Source organism: Solanum lycopersicum, chromosome 1, assembly GCF_036512215.1.
Source record: "Solanum lycopersicum chromosome 1, SLM_r2.1".
Lineage (NCBI taxonomy): Eukaryota > Viridiplantae > Streptophyta > Magnoliopsida > Solanales > Solanaceae > Solanum > Solanum lycopersicum.
In genome coordinates this window covers 83048730-83063537 of record NC_090800.1, presented here as the reverse complement: position 1 = coordinate 83063537, position 14808 = coordinate 83048730, and the positions used below count along the sequence as shown (strand labels likewise).

The following is a 14808-nucleotide window of genomic DNA, read 5'->3' as shown; positions in this document are numbered from 1 at the left end:
CTTATCTATTCATCCAGTCAGCAACATACTTTCTATAATTAATACTATTGCTTTTTTTTTTTCTAATTATAAAATTATAACATATATTTTCTTTCCACTCCTAATATAACACTAACTATTTCTTTAGTAATTTATTTTAAAATATGTACTCTTTTCGTTTAAAAAAAAATGATTTAGTTTAACTTAGAACGGAGTTAAGAAAATAAAAAAAATCTTTTAATCATGTGGTTCTAAATTAGAGTTATGTCAAATGTATCAAAATGTCCTTTAATCTTGTGGTCTTAAATATACCACATAAAAAGTTAAAGTTAAAGTGTTACCGAAAAAGGAAAGATGTCATTCATTTTGAAACAGATTATAAAGAAAATAAGATCACTCTTTTGAAATGAAAGGGAATATTTATATCTGAATTACTTCTCATTGTATTGCATATTTAAAAATTTTATTATCAAACATTTCTAATTGACATGATCGTGTCAAGATAATATCGATATATAATTTTTAGGTAAAACATAATTTTACTAGAGGTAGATTCAAAAAACACCCTGTTATATAATGATTAATATCATACTTTACTTGCCTTTATACACAAATATTGATTTTCTCTTAGCTTGAAATGTAATTTTTTTCGAACAATTGGAAACAAAAATGTGAGCAAAACATGACTTGTAGTTATGTTTAACCACAAGTCTTTATCTTAAAGCTACACAAAACAAACAAAACAAAATTTATGTACATAAGCTAGAAATAGTGTAGTGTGACTTATACAAAAAAATTGTAATGACGTCGTTTATGACAAAAAGCTCTTAGAACGACACCGTTTAATATGCAAACTGTAAACAAAAACCGACAGACAAATGGTGGGACGCTACAAGTTAACTGTAAAAAGAAAAAAAAGAAAAAGAAGGGATGCTGAAACTGCTGGCGCTGAGGGGCGGTGGGTCACTGGTTTCTGAGAGAGGATGAGTGAAAATTGTGTCCTTTGAACAAAAAAGGAAAAACGTTTCGTCTAGATTATAAACCCCTCTTGTATATCCATTTAATTTTCCCTTGTGTCCACTGTTTTTGAGGTTCATTTTTTCTCTTGACTTTTCTCTTGATGTTCATTGATAATTGTTTATTTTAATAAACATGTTTGAGTTTTCAAGTTCTTGGTGATTTTCTTGGTATTATTAAATTATTTTCTTGACTTTTTTACTTCTTTCTTTGCTATCTTCCATGTTTGTAAGGAGTGGAGGTTTGGGGTGGAGTAAAAATCTTAGCTTTATTAGTATATGCTGCTGCTGATGATGATTGGTTATAAAAATTTGATCTTTGTGGTTCTTGATTACTCAAGCTTAGTTTAGTTCTTTGTGATTTGTGATAGAGAGAAATCTGTAGTTTTCTCTGATATCTACTAGTATGAGTTATTTTAATGGGGGCAAATTTTGGATTTGATCTTTGCTAATTTGGTGGTGTTGACTGTGCATGTGATGGTGTGAAGTTCTCCTTTTTGGTGTATTTGCTATGCTAAGACTGGTAAATTCCAGGGGAGATTCCCTGGAGTAGGACTTTTAGTAAGTAGGAAGTTGGATTTTTTTTTTTGAAGGGCAGAAAAAAAAAGATTCTTCCAGAATATTCAGAACTGGAGTTTGGGGTAAATTTGGAATCTGTTTTCAAACATCTTGAATGGTACTTTAATCCTTGATGTTGGGTACTTTTGGTTCTGTTTTGAGGATTTTTTGTTGTGTGATGGGGGGCTTGGCTCTCTTCAAAAACCATTGGATTTTATAATATTTGGTGGCAGATTTAGACTGTTGTGGTGGTGAGGTTACCTAATTAATGCATGCACAAATTTACCATTGTATCTTTTAGCAACTATTTTCATTGTTATTTCTCTGTTCCAGAATATTATCTATAGAAAAGATAGGGATGTAGCAGGCATTAGATTCTTCATTCACATGATTTTGTTGATTGAATTTATTCTTTTTTATACATATTATCATCTGGAGAACTTGAGATACAGAGTACTATTTTAAATCTTAAATGAGAGCTTCACATGTTACTCTTTCTTCTTTGCCTATTTTGTTAGGGTAAGTGGGCTTTCTGTTCCTTTTTACCAAAAGATCTATTTGTTGGGGTAAAAGATAAATTGGGATTGGATTATTGCAAGAGGAGATTGTCAGATGTGATAGAAAGGTTCTTGTCTTCGGTGGCGGAGCCACCTTTGGCCAAGTGGAGTCATTGACACCCCCTTCGTCTTTGGGACTTCTTTATATTTTGAATCCGCTAACTGAATATCCGAACCCCGCCATTGCTTGTCGTCATGCATTTTCATCCCCTCCTCTTTAAAGAACTTGTTTCTATGTTGTGTCTTGTTCCTGGATATTCTTTTTGTTGTACAAAATATTGGTTAACTTTCTAATGATTGTCTTTGGTAATAATATCCTTTTTCTGCAAATCAGGTTTCATCTATTTGTCAAATATTGTTCATATTTATATGTATGTCATCAAGACTGCTGCATGAATCTTGATGAACTCAGTGTCTGATAGATTTTTCTGTGGCAGCAAAATGTGCAGAAGAATGAGCTAGTAATGGCTGTGGCAGAAGCAAGAACCGCTTGGCAAAGAGCAGTTAATCGATGTTTGGTCCAGGAAGATGCTAAACGAGCTCCAAAGTTGGCATGCTGCTCATCAGCATCACCCTCATCGAAACAGGTTGATACTGGACCTGCAAATGGTGCTGATGCACAAAATCCTTCTGGCACATGCTTCCTGCCTTTTGACAGGAACTCTTCATATTGTGATTTATCCCCTAATTCAAGATGGTGGCTGCATCTTCAACCTAATTATGGGTATCAAAAAGGCTTAGTGAGTGAACTGGTAGATTCTATTGAAGCAGAGATGGAAAATATTGGACCAGTTTTAGATTCAATCCCTAAATATAACAAGTTGTGTGATCAGAATGAGGCAGATAGTATTTGTGTGGATAAATTTACTGTAGGTGGATCTCTAGATTCTCAGGTTACAAGATCCGCAAGCTATGTAAACAGTGACTTGGGAGTTGGAAGCAAAGAACTGACAGATGTGTTTACTGAGATTTCCAAGGATAGTCCTAACCTCGAGGACACAGGGTATCCCAATGAAGCGAGTAAGAAAGGTCTGGTTGATCTCACAGTCGGTAAGCAGATAGATGAGCTTTCATTTGATACAGAATATCCCTGGATTGGTGTTGCGAAAACAGAACCATGGTGGCGAACTGCAGACACAGAGGAACTTGCTTTATTGGTTGCACAGAGATCACATGATTTTATGGAGAATTGTGATCTTCCTCAGCCTCAGAACAATTTTGTTAAACAAGACCGTGACGTGGATGTTGACAGTAAGATTTATGCTTCTTCTATGGGTCCGAAAGCTGGAAGTATGCGCCAACAAAATACGAATATTCATAAACGTGGCAATCTTTCATTTGAACGCCCGTCACAGTTAGATGCTGAAGGGAAGTTGCAGCTTCACACTTGCAAGTCATCAAGGTATCGTGTAGGACTAGCTTCCGTCACTGCTTAGTATAACTATATATCATTCTTATACTCACAATTATGCTATCATACGGAGAAAAGCTCTACTGCACATACGTATAATTGCTAGCATCTATATATATAAGGCTGAGTGTTCGAACTTTTGGTCCATACCTGTGTCTCTAGCATTCTTCTCGGCTTAGAATGTGATTTGATTTTAGTGATCATATGCTTATCTTAATAGTTTAGACCTCCATGCAGGTTTTCTTTGCACTTGGTTGACAAAACTGCCCTTTTTCCATGTTGAATTGCACAACTTGTATGAAATGGGTCACCTATATGATTTCATTAGTTGTTTTATCCTCAGGCGAAAAGACAGCTTAAAAAGTAACTAGGTTTTGCTTGGTCCTTTTGGGTCAAAGTGCAGTCATCTAGAGGAACTGGGTCTTAATCTATGAACTCAATTGCGAAACCTAGTAGCATGTGTTTTCACTTTCAGGTTTGATAAGTCAAGAAAACAATGATACATTTTTATTTAAGTGTGTTATTTTCTTATGCTGTCATTGGTAATTGTCTCATACATCAAATGCAATGAACACGAGAACTGTTAAATTCTCTTGCATTGCTCTTTTGGTAACTTGACACTTCTCTCCAGATTCTGCAGCTCTTCAGATGTTCATTCGTTCCATGATAGTAATATTGATTTGTTATGTTTTCAATTAGCTGCAATCTGGTGCATGCAACATGTTAGCAGTTTTATGTCATTGGAACAAGTGATTTTTTATGAGATAACAATGTCATCTACGCCTCCAAGCGAATGACATATACTCTGATAGCCACTTTTTGCATTTTAACATTTCCAGATTTGATTTCGAGTAGTATTTCTTTAGTGTGTCTTTGCTCTATAGAGCATGTTTGAGGTGCCTAAGAACTCCTTTTTACTTGTTCATAGTTTGAAGAACAGTGACACCGCTGGCCAAAAGGTTGTGCCTAAAATGAGCACATCTGGAAATGATGAAAGCAAGGCCCAACTACTAAAAGCACTTCGTCATTCTCAAACGCGTGCTAGGGAAGCTGAGAATGCGGCAAAGCAAGCCTTTGCAGAGAAGGAGCACGTTGTTCAGCTGGTCTTCAGACAAGCATCACAACTTTTTGCCTACAAGCAATGGTTCCAGCTATTGCAACTAGAGAACTTCTACTTCCAGATTAAAAGCAACAAAAAACATCCAATATCGGCCATGTTACCTGTAATGTTACCGAGGGTGCCCAAGAAAAGTAAGAGACCGCAGAAGAAGTCTGCTAGGGTGAAAAGAGCCAAACGTGGTCGTCCCAGGTATGACTTGAGCAGATATGCAGTTGTTTTTGCATTAGGTTTGGGTCTTGTTGGTGCAGGTTTGCTTCTTGGGTGGACAGTCGGGTGGATGGTACCGACGTTCTGAGCTGTGTAGATTGTATCCAATTTTATTTTTTTTAAATAGTAGTTTTGTAAAGATTGGTTTACATGGGAGTTGAGTGGGTGGTTGTGTCTATGTATGTTAGTTGTATGATCATTTCTCCATTTCCTTTGGTCTCAGCTTTTAGTACTTGAATTGAAATGGAATCATGTACTTGAAGACTAGCAAGCATGTATATATATTAGGCAGAATTATGTTTTTTCCTCACCAAAATTAGACTCTTTTGTATTATCATGATTAATGGATTTCTTAGAGTTGTTAATTATTTCTATCATTTTTAAAAAGCTAATTGTGTTATATTGTGAATGAGATTATTGGTTTGACTATACACAAACTTTGATATTATCTTAAGATTTTCTTTTCTCAACCCGGATTTCCAACTATGCAAACGAAATATTTATTGTATTCTAATTTACCTCTAATGTGGAGTACGTTAGAAGGAGAGGGACATATCTGCTCGACTGACATATTTTTTTGCCAAAAAACAGACTTGGGGTGTAATTGCTCTAGTAAAAATAGTTGTAAGGGAATTTTTTTCCAATGTCTGCCAAGACAATTTCAATTTCAATTTCAATTTCACCTCTCGCTTACCTCTCTCTTCTCTAAAACTATTGCTTTGAATTATAATTAGACAAATTACTAATTAATTATAGTCGAAACTATAGTTATTTATAAAACAAAAAAAGATCAAAAATATCCTTAAATCATCCAAAATAGATCATATTTATTCTTAAACTATATTTCAACTCATAACTATCCTTTCCGTCAAATTATTGGGTTAAAAGTGTCTTCTTATTAACGAAAGTTGTCACATAAATTGCACGTCAATAGGATTTCATTGCCACATAAACTAAACGAAAAAGGATCCAAAAAAACCCTTAAACTATCCGAAATAGCTCAAATTTACCTTTAAACTATATTTCTAACTTAAAATTACCCTTTCTATCAAATTATTTGGTCAAAAATATCTTTGTTATTAAGGAAAGTTTTTTAATGTCATTTTGATGTCACATGCCAAGTACAAATACATGGGCCTGGGAACAACGTTATGGGCCGGGTTGCTTCAAAATAACCGATCGTAGTTGCTACACAGCAGCCAACATCTCGAGACTTTTCTGGGTGGTAGGAAATCTACGGGAAGAAGAAGAAGAAAAAAAGATGGCGGTAATGGGGAAATTGAGAATGTTCGTGGTTCAAGAACCAGTCGTGGCTGCCTCTTGTCTCATCGCTGGATTCGGTGATTCTTACTCTCTATCTTTACGCTATCACCAAATCTTCGATTTTATGTTTGTTGGATAAAAATAAGTTGTTGTTTTTTCATTAGTGACAATTGAATTTTACTCATAAGTTCATAAATTTTTGAACTGTATATCGGTGGGAATCAGGCGTCCATGGACCCTATTGTGGTTGAATCTATGAAATCTGATGTTTTCAAAGTTCATATTTTTCTAACAAAACCCTGCAAATCAGCCGCTAAGACATGTATATTTTTTGGTCAGTATAATGATTATTTCGATACCAGCTTCTCTGAATGTACTAATGCTTGATTACTAACGGTAATCCTCAATTTTGGGTATTGTAATTTTTCATTTGGACAATGTTTTTATTTTATTTGATATAATTGAGGTTCCAAGTAGCTCTTCATAACATATACTATGGACCTTTAAGGTAGTGATTGGTTTCAATAGGTAGCGGATCTCTTTTGGAGGATATATATAGAGGTTTCCGGAGATTTATTACATTGTGATTAATTGGATAACGTGCCTTCCCGTTGTTGAGAACACAGTTTCTTGTGATTAAATAGGCATACTAGGATATTAGTCTGAGACACTTTTCAGGTTATCTGTTTCATTGCGAGCTCTAAGTATCAAGTTCTTTTGTGAATGAATCTGCTTATTTGTCAGTTGAGCTGTAGGTTTTTTTGTTAGCAGTGGCCAGTGGGTCAATTAGAACTTGTAGCGGCAGCTGATTTGCCACTTTATCTAATTGAAAGAATATAAAAGGTTTTGTCCTAACTCTTATTCTGATAGTAGGGAATATACAGCAAATTAAGTAGATAATTCGGAACAATAACCTCCGCATATTGTCACAAGTATGATTTCTACAAAAGCATCAAGTTGATCTGTTGCCCAAACAGGAATCTGCTACCAGATGACTCCTTATTCTTGCATTTTACATATGTGAACGTGCATATGACATATATATTTATATGTCTCACTGTAATAGGCATGCAAGCTCTCTTTTGTACTTGTTATCTTTCCTATATCTTCATCTTATTAATTCCATCGATATCATCCCCCAAAAAAATGTCTCTTTTTATGTATGGACGTCTTTATGACTTTTCCTTAGGAGTGGGTAAAGGATGGGAGCTCAGAATATGTGATCTGACTGTAGAGAGCGGGTTCCTCTTATTGCTTTTCATGCTTAGACAAGCCTAATTCCTGAATGCAAAAGCTATATATGAGGCATATGCAATAAAACTTAGTATGCATCTTAGACTCAGTCTTATTTTCTTGCTGCATTTTGACAGAGGTGACAAAGTGAGACCTAAAGAAGAGTGTACATTTTCTTTCTTTTAGCAATAAGTATGTTCTCATCTGCAAATCAAGCAGAGAAATCCACAGTACAGGAATAATAGATCTGGATGTCCTTTACTAAAATGGAATGATGGTAGAGCAGTGGTTATCAACCTCAGCTTCTTCACATGTCTATCTACATTCATCAAATTATATTTAGTTAAAGATTTTAAAAGCTGATCTTTTTCAGATTATTATTTTGATCTAATAGAGGGATTTCAATAAGTGAGATATTTTCTTTAAAACTATAATCTACTAATGGACATATTCATCTGTTCCACTGGGTTTGAAAACCAGTTATTTAGTCACAGGAATTTTGGAGAAGCCTATCTCTGCAACTGTCTAGCCATTGATCATTCAAGTAAGATTCACTGTTAACTCTGTGTTGTCCCTTATGTGCTTCCAGAGAGGCCTTTACATGGGTGCTGTCTGTTATTGCTTCTCAGTAACCCTTAGTAGATTAGTTTCCTGTATGGCACAAGCCAATTAGCTCAGCCTTACTGTGAAACCCTCTTGCAAAAGAAGTGTGTGTTAGTAGCTCAGGAGAAGAATTACCTTTGTTAATGACTTGATGATTCTTATTACCAACTCAAGAAGTTGGAGTCGATGTGCATCGTTTAATGATGATCATTCAATTACCTACTGAAGTAGTACATTTTGTATACTGTTTTTTGAAAGGACACGTATTGACCTTCTATTCCTATATGCCTTTCTCTTCGATTGAGAATCTGCTTGTCTTATTTTGCTTGCAATTTCAGGCCTCTTCCTTCCTGCGGTTGTAAGGCCTATTCTGGACTCTTTTGAATCATCCAAGCAAGTTCCGGCAGCTCCTTTAAGCGATGTGAGTAATTGTCCATCATTGTTCTATGTTTTTTCTGGTTTATGCAACTGTGTTTTTCTTTCTTATAAGTCATATTCCTCATATGTGTAGATATATTTATTGGTTTGTTTGATCTTTGCTTATGCATAAAGTCGGTATTCTTTTGGGGATAAGTAATCCCTTTACAATATGCTAGTTCACATTCTTATGTATACTAAATAGAGTTGTCAATGTCGTCCATTTTTACTCTTCTTTTCCAGTAGGTGAAATGCTTTGACTCAGATTGTAGGAGTGTGTTATAGCATCATGTTGTGCCAACTTAACTAATGATTTTTGTTATAAGTGCTAAGTTGAGATTTGAATTGCAAATTAGGAGATACGATATAACCTCTTGTTTTTCGGATCAACCAACATCCATATATTCACGTTGTCTCAATTTTTCCTACCGATTGCCAGATATCTCTCTAAGGTTACTATCATAGAGCTCCAGAAATTGGCTGCGTATGGCATTCCAAAGACTCTAAACTAGTTTCTGAACTGAAATGCTTTCAAACTGCTTATAAGTTGTTCATGTTGTAGGACTGTGCAGATCTTTAGCTGATTTTCGTTCTCTTCTTCAATCTACTTTGTGCAGGTGGTTGCGGGTATGACTGGTAAAAAACAAGGATAAGATACTTGTGAGGTTTTAGTTTCAACCAACTCCTTGTAGGCTTATTCCATCCTTCTTGTTTCATCCTGATCAGAAGTGAAAATAATGTCTTCTTTTGTGGATACTTTAAATGTTTTGTGCAAGGGGAGGGAGACCCTCCTCATTTGTAAACACTTGACAGAGGCAGTGCTACTTGTATTCAAATACCGAATTGACTTCAGTTATAACCTAATCAAATGCATCTGAGGCTTGTCATGATTTTGATTTGTCTTTGTTTGAATTGCCTTTTAGTTAGTATAAGTATATAACTGAAGTGAACTCGAAATCATCACATGCAACGAATTTTGATGACTGTTGGCGGGTAAGTCTTCACTCTCTGAAGTATACCCATACTATCATATGCATATTTCTTTATTTGTCACGATGGAAACTCAAATTTTAATGTTGGTTGGAGTTGGAGAGGAAGGTTCACTGTTTGCGTCTCTGTTTAGTATTTATCAAAGTATATTTGATGGGTGGAAAATCGAAAAAGTTATCTAGGTTGGGGTACTTCTCATGTAGCTATGCAATTGGCATGACCAAAATGCAAACCATAAATATTTACCTCAATATGATGCAAGGATACACAAGTGGAAATGGAATCCAGAAAATGATCTCACAATATTTACAATAGGTTCTGGTGAAATTCAAGGCTAATGATAGTAGATTGCTACATTCAAGTCAGGAGACGTGGTACTTTTGTTTCTATAGTTCCTGTGTATTTAACCAGGAGTACTTAAATGACTAGAGAAAGTAATATTAAATCTCACTGCATTACATTGTTGACACTTGGTCAATGAGCGCTTCTTTCTTTGATTTTTTGCTCTTCCATGGTATTATTACCTGCTTGAAACCCTCGTATATTGTTGCCTGTAAGATTTCAACAAGAACAATACTTGAGATTAGTAACGCTGATGGAAAATAGAAGAGGACATGAAATTCTACTTATGAAAAACAACCAATGACAAAACGATAGGTGCGTAATTAATTCTACGAGATACTTGTTAGTAATCCCCATTGTCTCAGTAGTACATGGTATCTAGTAATTGTGCCTACCAAAACTAAAGAACTCACCCACTTATTTATGTGCGAGTTTAAAGTCTGATATCTCATAATTGTTCACCAACTTTATTAATTGCTAAGCCACATCCTTTAGTTTCGATTGAGAAATGTTGGGATGGGCATGTTGAATGTTGATAAATGATAGCGATAGCAGAGCAAGAAAAACTTCAATGGTGAAAAGTCTACACATTTCCCAATCCACTACTAAAAGAGGCATAGTTCAATCAGCCAGCCCATATCCTTAAGTCCCTTTTTCCCAGTAACTGCGATGGTATTGGGCGCCCTATAACTTGGGCATCTATTATCTTTCAACGAAGATGATTGTCAACACCACTAATGGAGTGATGGGTTGCTTTTTCCTTGATCAAAAACCTTGGGTTGGAGTCCTAGTCCTAGGTATGATTAGTAGGAGCACTTTCATTTAAATGAGGCCTAGAAAAGAAAACAGATAATTGCTAACAGCTATATTTGTGTTTTGTGTTATACCTACCCTCTTGCCTAAAAGTGAAGTTAACTAGGCCCCTTATCTAACCCCACTACCGTCTTCCTCAACATCATCACCTGCCCCAATTATTAAGCTTTCTCATTACTCGTATCTCTTTTGTTTTCATTCTCATATATTAGTCCATCATTACCAAAAGGTGTTTTTACTTAATTCTTGTGAATTCAGTCATCAATTCTTCAAATTTTAGTTTAACAACAAAATGGAAACTTTTTTTTGGTTAGAAATGATTGATATTTTGATAGTGTCAAAGAACAAAGTATTGATCCTTTAAAGAGGTGGGATAGGACGGCTAACCTATAGGTTCTAGCTTAGAGGCTAGATCGCGTGAAATTTATCATTATATTGCAACTATTAAGATAGCAGCGTGTTAAAAGGAAGTTCCTAGTTAAGAGAGGGATGAAGCATTAACAAGTGCTAGTTATTTTATCTAAATCCAGTATCTTTTCGATGCACAACTAGTTTTATGTGTAAACTTATTATAACTATAAAAATCATAGCTTTGAACCATAAAATAGGTTCAATTCTAAAATCTCATGCAATTGTTTGGTACGGAGATGAGATAGATAAAATTATTTCACCAGATAACTAACTAATACTCTACCCACTCCATTTTATCTCTAAGGTATTAGGGCAGAGTATGAATCAAGCTTTAATAAAACTGTTTGACATGAAACAGGACTAGAAAAAAACAGTACTAATACTAATAGCAAGATTCACTAAGAATTCGTAAATTAATTAAAGACTTACCCAAATGTGAGTTTTAGTCTGTGAGAGACCTGAAAAGCTTCCACTTCTCTTAAGTGTTGCCATTTTCATAGTGCATTCATCATTCAAACTAACACAATCTGTTAAATCGGTACCAAATTTTCCTTTACCGCCATTATTACGACGCCACCAGCTTTTACTTTCCGCTTTCTTCTTGCCAACAACAAACGCACTAAGTTGCCCTGTTTCAGAACTAGCAGTACTATCAAATGACCCTTGTCGACGCCGATCCCTCAAGAGCCTAAAAGATGAAAACTTAGGCTTGCTAGTAATATAAGGCCCATCAAAAACAGTTGTAGGAGAAGAACTTTTGGTTAATTCCATGTAAAGCCTAGGAGGTGGCTCTAAGCATATGGAATTTGGTAAAGGGACAAGGTCAGTACATGGACGAGGCTTTCCAGGTTCTTCTTCCCAAGAGAATGGAATCGAAGCTAAAGTATGAAGTGGAGTTAACGTCCCTAAATCTTCTTGTGAATTTACTGAAAACAGAGGAAGTTTTAGTGTTGAACTTGTTTCAGTAGCCATGGTGCTCTGTTTTTGTTGGTACAGAGCACAGTTATGGGTAATGTTTTATGTACAGGGGAAAACAGCAAATGACTATAAATAATGCATTTGCTAGCACGTTCTTGACTTTGGATTTTAGGATGCTCTATTAATTGACTCTTTACTTGTTAGCTGCCTGACATGATGAGAATAACTTTTGCTTTTCTTGTTTGTGTTCATTAGTTGCGTAAATGCAAAGGTTAATCAACTACTTTTAACACTGCACTTATTTTGTTTATTCTAGTTTGACCTGATATAAAATTTAACTAAGGAATCGTCTGGTATGAGGTATAATCTTGGGATAAAAAATTAATCCTGGAATAAAATTTTATTGTTATGTTGGGAATAGCTTATTCCACTATTTATATCATAGTAAAGGAATAAGTCATCTCATATACGTGATAAGTTATTTCAGAATAATTAATTATGAAATAACTTGTTCCTAATCAAAAGATTCATAAAAGTTATGTGAAGTTAAACATGAACAAGTTTAGGGAATTCAACTTAAGATTTTTTATTTTAATTGTGTGATCTTTTTTTAAGGAAATATTAGTTAAAACAAGTGAATTTTGTGACATGGTAAATGTAAACTTAGTATAATGATTTTTTAAAAATTTAATTTCTTATATATATAGTTTGAAGTAAAAAAAAAAATGTGTTGTGCTAGCGTGTAGACATGAGTATAGGGAGGTTGAAAAGAAAAAATAAAATTGACTAAGATAAATTTGCTAAATTATTGGTAGTGCATTGACTATATGCATATTGAATGGCTATCTATGATTACTTTCGTAAAGATAGTAACAGACTATGCCTGATTGACATTTTTTGGTAAAACATTTAATGTTGTTTTGACAATAATATTTAATAGGATGGAGAAGTATTTTTTTTTTATATGAGAATTTAGAGTATGTTTGGGACTTTAGGATGAAGGATAGCATTGGATTCTAAAGCATAATAGGAAATGTCAGCTCTTTTTCAGAGATAGATTGGATTTTTTTGCTTGAATTTTACCATAAAAACGTCTCATTCAATCTCTCACGCATATGTCAAAACTTTTGTACACTTCAATGTGCAGAAAACGAGGGGCCTAGATCAACCCTCAGTAAAAATAACGTTGGTATATTTAAGATATTTTAAAAAAAATTTATGTTTATATATTGATTTTGAACCTCTCGAATATAAGAATGGAGGTTGGCTTTAGTGGTTTAGGGGTTTAAACCACTACTCTCTTTTTTTGATCCCCCTAGGTGAATTCACTGGGCAAAAAATTACGTTGTATATTTTAGATATTTTTAAGAATTTTTTTATGTCTATATTAATTTTGAATCTCCCGAATATAAGAATAAATGTTGGCTTCGTGATTTAAGAGTTGAAATCACTACTTTATATTTCCAAGTCCCCTAAATAAAAATCCTAAATCCATCACGGCATAAAACAGTAATTAAATTTCTGTTTCTGTTGAATGTGCAAATGGCTTGTTATTCTAGATGATGCTTTTATTTTCCCAATCGAATCTAGTATCCTGATTTTATACAAAATTGTTTGATTTCGTCACTATGATGTAAGTCACCCTTATACTCTCTCGACTCACTTTTACTTATCACGTCTTGATAATAGTTTTGAGGGTTCTGATAAACAATATAACCCATACCCGACCTGATCATCGGGACTTTTACTAAGTTATATTTTATTCAAACTCATGAGTAAATATTTTATATTAGCCTGATGTGTGACAATTCTAGTGAAATGGGAGAAATTTTGGTATTGGTACACAAAAGTACCAAAGTCTAGAAATCAAAGGTGGCAATGAAGAAAGGTAAGAATGTAAAAAGGGCAAATGATTCAACAATAAAAATTGCAATTTTAGACCTCTACCTTAGAAAAAAGAAACTCAAACTTTTTAGAAAAAAGGAAAAGGAAGAAAAAGTTGGGCTTTTCCTACATCATTTTCAAATTAAAGAAAGAAAAAGGAGACAACCAAAAATAAAGAATACTAGTAATATATACTAGTCATTAAAGAGAAACAAATTAAAGATACTAGTATATTTTTTGGGGGGGTACCTTTACCTTTGGCCTCCTCCTTTGACTTTGATTTGTCTTGCTCTTTTTTCCTCAAATAAATCTTTATCACATATACAAATAAATAACATTTAATCCAACTTTTGTCGAAAAAAAACTAATCGTAAATCCATAGAAAAACAAAGAGGCAGTGGCAAATGTTATAATACTAGTATACAAATTGTCCACCACTTATATCAAATGGCGATAGAAATAAAAAGTGCGGCCAACAAGATTATGGTAGAATCAATATAAATTAAAATTTCTTTATTTTTAAATAAAAATTTCGAATTCTAGCATTAGGTACAAAAATAAATATGTCATAGAACACATTTTCATGACTCAATTCGATGTGGATCAGAACCGATCAGAAATATCTTATATGAATATCGAATACCGAAAAAAAAACTTAAAACGGAAAAAAAATGCATTTTCCTGACCAGCTATTTGCTTTTTGTAGGGATGAGAGGTAATGAAAATTTATCCTTGGATCATCAAAAGTAAAGGTTGATTTGATATATGTTTTGTCTTCTCTGTCCACCAAAAATCCCAAATTAAATTATGATTGATATGTCACATTACTTAATATTCATTGCCTTCCTGTGAACATGTGGTGCATTAATTAGCAAAACACCCACCAGTACTTTCCATCCAGATACGAATTTAGGATTTAAAAATAGTGGGCGTCATATCGTTAAATCTCAATCGTCTGTAATTTTTCATTACAAATATGATATTATAATAATGTCTATTAAATTCAAATGTAGCCCATGGCTTACAGTATTAATATTGTTTTGTCACGTGCGGATTATGGGTTCGAGTCCAAGCGCCAACATTTTT

At 34.2% G+C, this 14808-nt stretch overlaps 3 protein-coding genes across 6 annotated transcripts; 2 read left to right on the top strand and 1 right to left on the bottom strand.

Annotated features, from left to right (window-relative positions):
* Positions 1 to 608: 608 nt before the first annotated feature.
* On the top strand, positions 609 to 5164 carry LOC101256522 (uncharacterized). Of its 4 annotated transcripts, none has more exons than XM_004229948.5 (3): positions 609 to 1070; positions 2548 to 3512; positions 4450 to 5164. In XM_004229948.5, the coding sequence occupies exons 2-3, from the start codon at positions 2575 to 2577 to the stop codon at positions 4934 to 4936; spliced, it is 1425 nt and encodes a 474-aa protein (XP_004229996.1). In that variant the 5' UTR covers positions 609 to 1070; positions 2548 to 2574; the 3' UTR covers positions 4937 to 5164. The 4 variants fall into 4 exon arrangements, with proteins under 4 accessions (XP_004229996.1, XP_025887975.1, XP_069148022.1 ...); XM_026032190.2 differs by having other exon boundaries at positions 873 to 1671; XM_069291921.1 differs by having other exon boundaries at positions 915 to 1804.
* Positions 5165 to 5959: 795 nt separating this feature from the next.
* Positions 5960 to 9254, top strand: LOC101255923 (uncharacterized). Its single transcript, XM_004229947.5, has 3 exons — positions 5960 to 6188; positions 8286 to 8368; positions 8982 to 9254. The coding sequence occupies exons 1-3, from the start codon at positions 5963 to 5965 to the stop codon at positions 9015 to 9017; spliced, it is 345 nt and encodes a 114-aa protein (XP_004229995.2). The 5' UTR covers positions 5960 to 5962; the 3' UTR covers positions 9018 to 9254.
* A 372-nt stretch (positions 9255 to 9626) lies between these two features.
* Positions 9627 to 14370, bottom strand: LOC101255629 (uncharacterized protein At4g00950). The gene is made up of 2 exons (XM_004229946.5): positions 11350 to 14370; positions 9627 to 9905 (listed from the first exon to the last, which is right to left on the bottom strand). The coding sequence occupies exons 1-2, from the start codon at positions 11890 to 11892 to the stop codon at positions 9810 to 9812; spliced, it is 639 nt and encodes a 212-aa protein (XP_004229994.1). The 5' UTR covers positions 11893 to 14370; the 3' UTR covers positions 9627 to 9809.
* Between the last annotated feature and the right edge of the window lie 438 nt (positions 14371 to 14808).

Coding starts and splice junctions, on each gene's coding strand:
- LOC101256522 (XM_026032190.2), top strand. Junction 3,513..4,449: donor CACACTTGCAAGTCATCAAG/GTATCGTGTAGG, acceptor ACTTGTTCATAG/TTTGAAGAACAGTGACACCG.
- LOC101255923 (XM_004229947.5), top strand. CDS start 5,963: ATGCCAAGTACAAATACATGGGCCTGGGAACAACGTTATGGGCCGGGT. Junction 6,189..8,285: donor TTGTCTCATCGCTGGATTCG/GTGATTCTTACT, acceptor TTGCAATTTCAG/GCCTCTTCCTTCCTGCGGTT. Junction 8,369..8,981: donor CGGCAGCTCCTTTAAGCGAT/GTGAGTAATTGT, acceptor TACTTTGTGCAG/GTGGTTGCGGGTATGACTGG.
- LOC101255629 (XM_004229946.5), bottom strand. CDS start 11,892: ATGGCTACTGAAACAAGTTCAACACTAAAACTTCCTCTGTTTTCAGTA. Junction 9,906..11,349: donor AGACTAAAACTCACATTTGG/GTAAGTCTTTAA, acceptor GAAATCTTACAG/GCAACAATATACGAGGGTTT.